Below are 12,892 nucleotides of genomic sequence, written 5' to 3' on the forward strand. Positions count from 1 at the left end.
AAGGAAAGAATTTTAAATGCCTCAAACACATGACTTTTCTTTGACCAATACACTCTCGTCCTAACTCGAAAAGGATCTGCCGAAGCTTCTTCTCCCTAAAAATCGAGAAAGATGACGAGAGGCTAGTAACAATTACGTTACGACACTTTCTGCCCAAATGTCCAGGGACTTTCCTCAGAGCAATATGAGAGTCACTGACGGACTCCGATTGTGGCTCCGCGGTGTTGCACGAGGGAACTCCTCGAGGAACTACGGTATAGGAGTCTCTTATAAATGAACGAAGGCAGAAACGACCACTTGCGAGAAAGGTATCAGTGGTACTCAACTATATATCTCAAATTAAATTCTTTGTTAATTTTATTTTCTTATTTTCTATTATTTTTATCATTATATAATAATGATAAAAAGATAAGTAAATAAGAACAAATAAAAATTATAAAATTTTCAAATAACATTTCTTTTATTTTCGAATATTAATATTCACATCAAAATTGAACTTTGTTAAAGTAAAAATTTTAATACATTAAATATTTGTTATATAGATAATAAATATTATAATTCTTGTTTAATACTATTAAGAAATTTGTACCAAAAGTTCGACCAAATGTATAATTAAGTCACATATAACATATAAAATTGGCGCCATAACACACAACGTATCATATTGAATAAGAATAGAAAAAAGATATTTTTGTCTAAGCACCATTTAATTCACACATCAGTAAAATATCACTCGATTAGTACCAAAATGATTACAAAAGAAGTAAAAAATGACACGTTGCGAACAGTTATTTTTACGTGATAAAATTTATTATAAAAATATTTGCTATATATTTCAAATTGATTTGAATTTTAAAATCGTAACCAATGACGTTCTCTTGTCATTCTATAAAATATGAAAAATATTTTTGACTTTTATATTGAATTTCTATTATGATTGAGAATAATCGAACATGATTTTGTTATTAAAATGATTAAAAGATATACAAAATAGTTAAACAATCTCTCATTCTAAACTTTGATTATTAAAATGAACACAGGCAAACGTGAAATGATTTGTCTTTTCTTGGAATGTGAAATGCGCGATCGTTCGTTGTGCTCTTTCATTATTATCATCTTATTAAGAGATTAAAATTAATAATATAGAGTTTGATCTCTTCATGAGCTTTTGATTTTATTTCTAAACACATTTTACCCGTGTATATGAAAATCGTTGAGACCGCACAAATTTTTGCTTTCTTTTCTGTTTCTTTTTATCATATGTATCATTTTTTATAAATATAATAATAAATTCGTTCTTTTGGACATTATGGTTCCTCATTGATTTATAGTTAATAGGAACTTTTATATCTAAACATTCGTTGTACAATGTTCGCAACGATATTTGTCAAATAAAATATCACAAATTCACGCCGAACATATTAATCAAAGACATCTTGATCGTATATATAAAATGAATGTTATGTAAATCTTTAAATTCATAACATATTTTCATTTATCAAGTTTTATGACAAAAGCCTCTCCCGGAGGTATAGTAAGTTCCTTGAAATATACGTCTTTATTTAATCTGTATGATGGCCCAACTACAACTTGACCACCGTAATAAAGAAAGGATAAATCCTTCATTTGTGACTTGTTACCTAGATTCGCTAAAAAGACATAAGAATTCCGTCTTGGATACCATCTTTCTATTACAATTATTTCATCATCTGCATACCTAAAAAAAAAAAAATAGTTAGTAAAAATTTTATTTTATTAAATTTTTCTCTTTTAATAATAATAATATATAAATAAAAATCTCAAATGTAGAATTATAAAAAATTTTTAAAATTTCATTGTAATATTTAATTTTTATAAATTATTAATTACCTAATATCACAGTTCGCCAGCACCTGATTTTCTTTTAGCACCGCTTTTACATAAATTGGTGTTGTTTCTGATCTAAGAGTAATCATTTCAGCAATAGTTCCGAACAAACTTGTCTCTAATGGTTTTGTAGATTCCGGAAGCCAAGCCGTAACACCAATGGACGCAAATTTAATATCGGAATCGCCGATTCCATCCCAATACATGGGAGGCAAATTATGCACGTGAGCAAGATCTTTATGATCCTCGCATTCGCAATCCATAATACCTATCTAAATAGTAATCAATTAAAATCTATAAAATATTATTAAGTAAATTTTATCATAATACATATATACATATAATAAACCATATTCCATACTATTATTCCTAAAATAACATACGCTTCTAAATTCCTGGGATCCTTATGACATTTTATATATTATAGTAGTAGATATATTCGTGTTATATTCTATTTGTATACCTCATCACCGTAGAATATATTTGGTGTTCCCGGAAGCATCAACCCTAACAATGTAGCTGATAAAGTAGCATTCTTCACGCTAATGGTAGAAGCAATCCTTTTAGAATCCACGCTACCTATGGACCAGTGTACCCAGGAATAATCAGGTTTCTCGAACAATATACCTTTCGTGACATCCTCTATTTGTTTTTTTATCTCCTTCGTACCATTTGCGATATTTAACGGAATATCTACGAGATCTACTTTCATTAAAATGGAATCTTTTGCCGTAATTGTTTTGGCAGCATTCAAAGCATCTATATGACAAATAAATATTCTTTCAGACCCTAGAATTGATTTCCAATGCTTCAAGATGTCTGTAAAGGATTCTTCGTTGACATAATGTTCCAGTCCTTTTAAGTAGAAGCCATCGACTCCTCTTTTCAGCCAAACATTAATGGCTGTTGTAATAGAATTATCCGATACATTATTATAATTCTGATATGTATTAGATCTCTCAAACATTTGGATATTCTGTATTGCTTGTTGCGGCATCGAGGGTATCGTTGGTATTATTTCCTGCAGAATTACGGTATCGGTAACATTTCTTCTTTCATGCACAGCTTTGTCTGTTTTATTTTGTTTTTCAAATGGCGTACTTTCGCTATATAGAGTCTTTATGAAGGGATACAACGGCAAATCTAATATCAGACTCATATTTTGACGATGAATCTCGTGCACAAGCTTAGAAAAATCATCCAATGTTCCTAATTGTTTGTTAAGATCTGTCAAATTTTCTATGTTCCTGTAGTATTCGGGATAATGGGCTGCTGGGAAAATAGAATTTAGACGAATTCCACGCACGCCTAATTTCTTTAAATAACCCAAACGCATCGTTATGCCTCGAAGATCGCCTATACCATCCCCACCTTTCGAGGAATCTTGAAAAGATGCTGGAAATATTTCGTAGAAGACACTGCCTTGCCACCATTGAACTGCAGGATCACATCTGTTGAGATAAATATGAATTATTGTAAAAAATATATTGATTTTTTGAATTTTATTTAGATATTCAATTCATAAAAAAATCTAATGATTAAATATTAAGAATGTTTGAACATAATTTTCAATAGATCTGATATTTTAAAAATAAAAATACTTACTTTCTTGGCATTGTAGCGATTACACCAATAACCAATGCTGTGCAACCAGCGAGAACTGACATTAGAGACCAGAAACAAGTCTTCCTAATGAGCGGCCAATTCCATTTCATAAAACGATAATCCTTCGATGGTTTTGGTACCATCAATTGAATCCCAACCAAAGGTGGTTTTCCGCCATTCTCCTGATTGTAAAACTAAACAGTTACAGTTTATGTTCATAATGATGTTAGAAAGCAGGCAAGCGATTAGTAACATAACATAAAATGGTCGGTTTCCTTCACCATGATCAAAACGCCCAATTATGCGATACCAGTCTTTTTCTGGTTTGTAATATTGCCATTAGCATGATTGTGCATTGATATTGAAATACAACAGATATAAATCATAGTAGCATAATTATCTAGGTCATTCTAAAGAGTACTTTCAATACTCCATGTCGTATCAACGATTTCTTTGTTTCAAATTTTCATTTTACCGAGATATAAATTTCAAAATTATTATTATTGTTAAGGGAAATGCGATATTGATGAATGTGTACATGTGCAAATAAAAAATATAGATGGTAATAGTGATTAAATATATAAACTTTCTTGCTTATAAATAATCCACCTAACATAATTTATGTTAATATATATTAACCTATTTATACAAAACTGTTGAAATACTATGATTTATGTTAACATATTACCCTATTCATACGAAACTGTTGAGGGTTTTAAATTTTTAATAATACCGACAAATGTCGTAAATGGTTTCTAAATAGTTTGTTTCTATGATTCAAAGTTTCTATGATTAAATAACATTAAACATGCCAAAACTAATGCAATATCTGAATAGTTTATTTCATAATCAAAAATGAAGTAATTAAGACATTAAGAAATTTTTAAATTCATTACAAAAAAAATGATAGAATTTAAATCTCATTATATTCAAATTGAGTGAAACTATCATTTATTAAAAGATATTAATGATGATCTCTAAATGTACAATTACGTCATTTATTTTTTATTACTTTAAAGATTTATTAAACACGAATGGATATATTGCGACAAGAATATTGCGCTAGCGACGTTTGGCAAAGAATTCTTCTTATGTGCCAAACTGATCAAAATATTTTAAATATTAAAAGAACCTATATGTATGTTTAATTTTCAAATAATTTATTTTTATTTAATTATAATAAATAAAATAAAGATAGATTTAATTGATTTTAAATATTAAAAAAGTTTTTTTTAAATTTAATTATAATATTTTTATTATTTTTTTTTTATATCAGAAATAGTAAAATAATTAAATATAATAGAGTATAAGATAGGTAAGTAATAAAAGTAAACTTGAATAAAAAATCTAAGAGAGTAAGTTCCTCTTCTTTCATGAGTAAGCTATCATATTCAGTAAAGAAGAGTATCAATTTTCATATCACTTAAGCATATTAAAGGGCTTACAGTATTAATTTCGCTAACCATACTAATTTATGATATCTATAATCCTACAACAGAAGCCAATATTTTTAAAATTACTTTATAAAATAATTCTATAAATTAATTTTTTAATTTTGAAAATTATATAATAATGAAAATGAATGATAAAAATAATATTTTATGATTATACTCATATATTATTCACATTTGTAATTTATTGAATAAATTTTAATTCTTTATTTTAATCATGAAAGATTGATAAAAATCATTATTCAAAAAATTTTATCAATATTAATATATGTAATAAATTCCTTTAAAATCGTTAAAAATAAAAATAAAAATAAAAGTTATGAGAGGAAATTAATAACTTCATTATTCTAATACACTACACGTCGTCAAAATATTATAGAATTTTTTTAAGTTTAAAAAATCATAAAAATCATTCTTATATAAAATATAAATAAAATCTCTTTTATTTCATTCTTTAGTTCTTTTTTTTATTTATATATTATTTCATATATTTATATATTATAGATTATATATATTATAGATAATTCAATAAATCTATTATTAATTTGTACTATTATTATCTTCTCGATAGTGGATTAATAATTGATGTTGAATGAATGAAACATGCTTAATCACGATAATATTTCGTAATTAAAGATATATAGAATGACATATGTCAAAAATAAAAGTATGAAATGCGTAGATGCAATTGAACTTAACATAATTAGAACGAAGATAGAACAGGTGATCGGCCGTGATCAAAACAAAGCGTGCATTAGCAAACAAATTGCAATAGTGAAGATAATTATCAACGAATATACAATATACACAATTCTTTTATTATTTGGACATTATAAAATATAATAAGCTAATAATATAATCTCATCATTTTTATTATTTTCTATTAAATTTTTTTATTAAAAAACATATATGTTATCCATATTATTCATAAACAGAATATACAGGAACTCAAAATTTTAACATATTTTAAGAATATATAATCCATAAATATGCAAAAAGCGTAATGGTAGCTATTTGCTATTTGCAACATATACTCAAATAATATAATTAACTCTGCTGGCTCGATGTCGTATTTTATCACGTTCATCTTTCCATGTATTGAGTGGCACGTGAGAATTTGTTAGATCCTTTTATGTAATTAAGAAACTTTCGAAAACGTCAAAACTTAGATAATATATGTTTATATGTGAAATTTTTTTTTTTATAAATCAATGTGAATTATTAAAGTGAATATTTACATGAAAAAATTTAAATCGAGCCATAGAGGGTTAAAAAAAAACAATTTCATAAATAGTTATTTGTGATGTAATCAAAGTTATTGTTGGTGAAACAAATGCAGTGAGATGTGCATAAAACTAAAAATTCACTAGATGTAAGATCTTACAATAATTGCAACACATATTTATTTGCTTAATAAAAACCTATAACTTTTTTAAATTTACGCATTAATATTTTAAAAAAAACTTCATATAAAATTTAATAAAATCAAATTATTCATTAAAAATTATAATCATTAAATCATCCAAAATATAGCGAATGATAAAAAAAGAAATTTTTAATTATAAAAATAGATAATATTCAAAAAATAAAATATAATAATCAAATAAAAAATTCTAATAAATATAAATCGAAAAATTAATATTCAAGATTATAAAGAATATTTTATTTTAATTAAAGTCAAAAATTTATTAGTTTGAGTAATACATAATAAAAACAATAAATTTACTCAAATTTATTCAAAAAACAGAATTAACTTGTCATTATTTTGCACGATGAGAACTATTTTAATAAATATATCTCTAATATTTACAGTTTAAAGAATTTGCACTCATGCTTAATTTGTTTCGCATAATCTCACTATATCTGTTCCATCAGGTTCATCTTATCATTTCCCAGTATCACTACAAAAAAATTACAAATTAATGACAAAAATTTATCGAATATACTTACCAATGCTTGAGCATCAGGAGCAAGGTGTTGATAGGCTGTGTTTAATTGAGTCAGTAATTGTGCACAAACAGGTCCATTTGTGTCGCTACTACTTCCACTGGTCGTCGATTCCACCATCGGATCCCGTGAACTTGGTTCTGCAATTAATTAACAATCAAATAAAATAATATATGTGTTTTTCAATTGGGTGTTGTTTGGATCGCGTATCAAAATTAAAAAGCTTCTCTCTTTGCACTTGTTTCGCAATTGTTCGAGCCTATCAAGCCATCAACAATAAGCATTCATTTTACTCTGAGCACGAGATATGCTTCGAGGATCGAGACATCGTTAAGATCAATAAAATTCGTCACTCCAATTGAAGCCGGAACCCATTAAGGCATTTTATCGTTTAAGTGCCGTGCATATTAACGCGACGCCATTATGTAAGAGTTGATGATGATTGAAGTACTATGCGATTCGCGCCACTTGATGAAAAGGAGTGTGAATTTGTGTTGTTTTATTGCGTGCACAGTCACAGAGTTAAATATTATTATTTTTAATTGAGAGAGAAACAGTAGTGAATTTTAGTTTGCTGATATAACTCGTAATTCTTATTATTACATCTCTAGCGATCAAATTAATACCATCTATCTAAAAACTTTAATATTTTAATTATATAGAATTTATATTGTATAAAAAAGAAATCGTATTTAATTACTTTAAATTGTACATTATATAAACGAACATGTGTATTATTAATTTATTAATGGATATTTATCTTTAAAAAATGCAAAAATTTATTAATAATTATAATTAGATAGTTATGCAATTGATAATAATATTTTAACTCTTATCTCATAGAAATAAAAAAAAAAATTAATTTAAATATCAATCATAATATTATATTTGATAAAAATTTTTTTCTTTCTAAATAGTAAAGATAAATAATCTTTCGGAAAATTCAATATTTATTATATGTATATTTATTCAATATAAATTGAAAATCAATATATCTACTAATTCTTTTCAAATCAGCAAAAAGGATCAATTAAATTTTTTTCATTTAATTAAATTAAATATATATTTAATTATATTATTTTAATTATTGAAGAAAAAAAATTAAGTTCATAAAATTAATAAAATTTGAAACTGCAAATAAAATAGGTATACATTTGTAGGAACATCTGTTCTAAATTAAACATTCTAGAAAGATACACATATTATGAACTTTATAACCAAAATAGCTATCTCTCACATTATCACTTTATATATAATCATTTTTTAAACAATTTTTTAAAAGAAATACACATTGATTTCATTTTTCTATTTTATTAATATGTATTATTTTAAATATTAAAAATAAGTTTCAATTTTAGAAAATGAATTTTTCAATTTTATTAATTTTAATTAAAATATATTAATTTGAATGTTAAAATTAATTCTAATTCTTTACATAGATATGAATTATTCATAAAACATGTGAATAGTATAATAATTTGTTATGTAGATATATTATTTTCAGTAAATAATACATATTAGTAATTTTTTATAGAAATAAAAAATATATATCCTTTTTAAATTCAAAATAATATAAAATTTCTTAAATCATAATATTTAAAAATTTCATCAATTTAATTTAAGTTTTCATTTATCATTATGCTAAATTCTTGAATGTAATCATTTTGATCATTCACTCTTATGATAATTTTTATTATAGTATTTTTAATCTTTAAACTCTGATGCTAAATAACTCTTCGTATTTTTCTTGTATTATTGTATACACAAAAGTTATGACTCATGAATTATTATACATGAATTTTAATTCGTATGAAATAAGATAGAATATAAAGAAGATATAAAGAAGATCAGTATATTTTATTATGATGAATCCTTCATAATGCTTAAAATCATTGTTCAAATCTCTTATAAATCAATATTAGTTCACCAAAAAATTTTAAATAAATAAAATATTTCTTGTAAATTCACCCATTTCTTATATAATATTATATATTTATATAATTAGATTTTTATATATTTATATAATCAATATATATATATATCAATATTATATATATTAATACAAAGTAACATTAAAAAAAAATTAAATAATTTAACATTAAAAAATAAAAAAATTATTAATATATATAATTAAATAAAACGATGCTTAACAATTCCTTAATTAATAAAACATAAAATTAAAAATATATTTAGGACATAGAATTATAATTTAATAAAAAAGACAAGATCTTAAAAAAACAATATGCATATGATTAACTTAAAATATACCAAATATTGAAGGAAACCTACCATCATTTAGCGTTCTGCTTGAGCTGTTCACTATGTTCATGAACTCATTAAGGCCATCTTCTTTATTAATGTTTTCAAGTGTTGGCGGTGGAATTGATTCCACGGGATTTCCTTCCAGAGAGACGAAGATCGCGCTTGATTCCAAAGCATTGTTCACTTGAGTGGTCGGCGGACTAGGAGTTAAAAGTGGACAATCCGACGCCTCTTCATCCTGGTAAACGACGTATCCAACTTGCATTATATCATTATTTTTTTTTTCTGATTTTCTTCATTTTACGTATTCTTTTTTGAAAAATAAAACAACAAAATAAATATATTTAATTTAATATATGAAACGGAGGAGCGATAAAAATAATTATATTGAATGTGTAATCAAAAGAATAAAATAAATACAATTAATTAAATTATGTATAAGTTTAAATAAGTTTTAAATTTGTATTTAATAAATTATAAGATATAAAATGTTTATTCAGAAATAATTTTTTTAATGTTTATGTATTTTGTGATTGTAATTTTTTTAATATTTCTTTTTAGATTGACTAGATTAATAATTGTGTTATATAAATAAATATAAGTAAATAAGTATTAAATAAATATGATGATAATGAAAATGACACAATAAAATAATGAATAGCTTGTTTATCTGTTATATTATCTGTTTTATCTTTATTTTGTTTAGTATTATTCATAATTTATAGTTCATAATTTAAAGATAATTTATTTTTATTTTTATCATTTTATTATATTATTTAAGTAATTTAAATTGCCTTATAATTTATAATTTTATAATTTAATTAATCATGTTATTATTTACAAGTTGTATACATATTTATATTTTTTAAATTGAAATTTAGATTGAGATTAGATTGAGAAACATAAGTAAATGATTCTGAGAATTATCTGAAGAAATGAGTTTATAATTTAATATTTACATAAAGAAAAATTGAAATTATTCAAGCTATAAAAATTACATGCATTATTTTAAAAATTTTAAGCAACATTAGTAAAAATGTTTTAAATTTCATTATTAATCTCCAGTATAAAGCAGAATTGATTCATTTTTTCGAATTTATTTTTTATTAATAGATAAATGATTCGTTTGCTCATTTTTATATAAATAAAAATTTGAATTTTATAAATCCGATTATTAAATGAAAAATATTTTATATATAACTATTTACAAATTATATTCAATTGTATATATTTTTTAACTCAATTTAAAATAACTAATATTATAATTCAATACTATTTATTTTATTATCACTTCTATCGCTTATCTGAAATCAATACCAATATCTAAACATATCTTTTATGAAAAAAAATAAAAAAACATTATAAATTATTAAGTTATAAATTTATGTTACATATTATAAAGTTTTAGAAAAGCATATATAGTTTTAAAAAAGCATCTGAATTATCTTATCTTATCAAGATTAATGTAAATATTATATATAAATTATTTGTAATTACGTAGCATTAAGAGAAGTTTATATTTCATGATTTATATGATGATATTAAAAAATATTAAAAAAATTTTGAAAACTGTTAGAATATTAACATTACATGCTATTAAATGTATGAGAAAAGACAAAAAAAAACAAAAGAATGAAAGACAAAAGCTACGTTATTTATATCGAACACACCTGTTGGTCTTGATTTATAATGAGTTGTCGCGAACTCGGTGAAGACGCAAGTTCAGTTGGTAAAACCACAGATAGAAGACCCTCAGGCTTCTGGATATTCATCTCTGTTGAACAAATATAGAAAAATTTAATTGCTTCGTCACGTCGATTATTTTAAACACCAAAGTAGGCGAATTTACATCAGACTTCGTTAAATTTGTGAAAAAAAAGAAAAAAATATCAAAATACTTTAATTTCGCTCATCAGAAATTTTATTCACTTCGATTCAATACTTTACCATTCAATAATTCATAACTTTTTTTTTACATAATTTTATTCACGGTTTTACCTCTATTTAAATTTTTTCCTTATTGAATATTCGTACTAAGACCGGATTAAAATAGGTATATGAAAAGATTGAAAACAAAAAAATAGCCACGTGGCATTATTATTTGCTCGAGTTTTTGCCCGACTGCATTTAATGAGCGAAATTATGACTAAACGTTCTCTGCTGAAATACGATCTTATGGATGTATTCATGAGAATGGCGTACGAGTTGCACACAGGTTAGTATATGTCATATAATACGTTCGAACAAAACGCAATCCAAACGGTCGTCATATTTACGAACTGTAAGCCGATTGTAAGTACGACGACGACTATTGATCGAAAAATTCTATGAACTACGCGTTTGGCCAAGCTGCGATTTTCTCCCCTAATCCATTAAATGGGATCGTTGAAAAGGGCTGTCCAAATGATTCTTAGGATTCGTCATTGTTTCGTTCCCGCGTTATCCGAATGGACAATTCGTTATTACGTCACATCTCAACGATGCATTAGATCAGGTTAGATCACCAAGAAAAAATTTATGATTATACTTATATTATTACACGATTGAATTTATGTATATAAACGCGATATCAAATGCACAAATTAATTATAATTGAATAATTTTATGAAATATGTTATAAGAATATAAGCACAAATATTTAGAAATTTTTGATGAATTGAAGAAATTGAGGAAAAATATGTGCGCACGTCTCAATTATCACTTTTCTGCGCATAAAAATGTACCTAGCAAATAAAAGTGAAAAAATGAAAAAATCTATTAAAACAAGATGCAATTGATTGTATAATATTTGTATATATTTGTATATATTTATATATTATTAATTTAAACATTTATATTTTTGAATAAAAGAAATAAATAAAGAATTGTCGATTTTGCGCTAATTTAATTTAAAACAGATATACTATAATTGTAAAATGAATATTTATATACACATAGAAGGCTAACATTTGTTTTGTAAATAAATTATTATTACGAATAAATTCTAATATTTATGAATAAATCTCAAAGAACTTCTTATAGTAGTTATATTGTTATATAAATAATATAATAATTAAAAAGACAAAAAAACAAAAAATGAATATATAAATTTCAATGAAATATTATCATTTATATTTATCATTTAGAAATGATTACAGTTAAGTTTAGAAAAGAAAAAAAATTATTATTCTATCACACATATTTTACACCAATCATGACTATATTTGCCATAATGAGGTCATTTAAAATATCATTAAGTTAACGATTAATTTTACATTACTTAATTAAATAAATTATGATTTATTCGAAACAATAGCTTACCTATAATTCGGTTGGTTATCACGTGACAAAGACGACATCGGCAAAAAACCTAAAACACATAGATATAAGAACCGTTCTCAAGAAAGCTTAACCCCTAAAAAAATCACAAAACTAACAAGAGATTTTCTTTAAAACAAGTTGTATCTTAATTTATTTGTTTCGTCACAACTGTTCACTTTTCTATATTGCGATTTCCGTTGTAAAGAACCTACCAATAAAACAACAATAATAATAAAATCACTATCGAGGACAATGTTTGTGCTTTTGAATGTTGAAGACCATCTTGCAGTCTCCAGCCGTAAGAGAATCGCGTACCTTCGCGTATTATATTTAGCAACTCCGTTTCGTTCCGTTTTATCCCGTTGTGTCTCGCCTTTCTGATCGAGACGTTCGCGCCCTCCTCGAGTCTGCGCGCTTGCGATGTAATCCATCATATCAACTGTGACGATTAGAAGCTCAAT

The 12,892-nt window shown here is 24.8% G+C and overlaps 1 protein-coding gene across 5 annotated transcripts; it reads right to left on the minus strand.

Annotated features, from left to right (window-relative positions):
• Positions 1-441: 441 nt before the first annotated feature.
• LOC107995143 (maltase A2) lies at positions 442-12,880 on the minus strand. 5 transcript variants are annotated; one of them, XM_017052475.2, is made up of 9 exons: positions 12,644-12,880; positions 12,432-12,480; positions 10,802-10,905; positions 9,159-9,369; positions 6,873-7,009; positions 3,472-3,665; positions 2,330-3,317; positions 1,870-2,138; positions 442-1,717 (listed from the first exon to the last, which is right to left on the minus strand). In XM_017052475.2, the coding sequence occupies exons 1-9, from the start codon at positions 12,863-12,865 to the stop codon at positions 1,492-1,494; spliced, it is 2,400 nt and encodes a 799-aa protein (XP_016907964.1). In that variant the 5' UTR covers positions 12,866-12,880; the 3' UTR covers positions 442-1,491. The 5 variants fall into 5 exon arrangements, with proteins under 5 accessions (XP_016907964.1, XP_016907973.1, XP_016908000.1 ...); XM_017052484.2 differs by having other exon boundaries at positions 3,472-3,653; positions 12,644-12,877; XM_017052511.3 differs by having other exon boundaries at positions 12,747-12,837.
• Positions 12,881-12,892: the final 12 nt, after the last annotated feature.

This window comes from Apis cerana, linkage group LG6 (genome assembly GCF_029169275.1).
Source record: "Apis cerana isolate GH-2021 linkage group LG6, AcerK_1.0, whole genome shotgun sequence".
NCBI lineage: Eukaryota > Metazoa > Arthropoda > Insecta > Hymenoptera > Apidae > Apis > Apis cerana.

Bases quoted from the DNA above. Each gene is read 5' to 3' on its own strand.
- LOC107995143 (XM_017052475.2), bottom strand. From the start codon at position 12,865: ATGATGGATTACATCGCAAGCGCGCAGACTCGAGGAGGGCGCGAACGT. The intron at 10,906-12,431 runs GTAAGCTATTGT...TTTGTTCAACAG, and splicing joins GATAACCAACCGAATTATAG to AGATGAATATCCAGAAGCCT. The intron at 1,718-1,869 runs GTAATTAATAAT...TTTTTTTTTTAG, and splicing joins CTGGCGAACTGTGATATTAG to GTATGCAGATGATGAAATAA.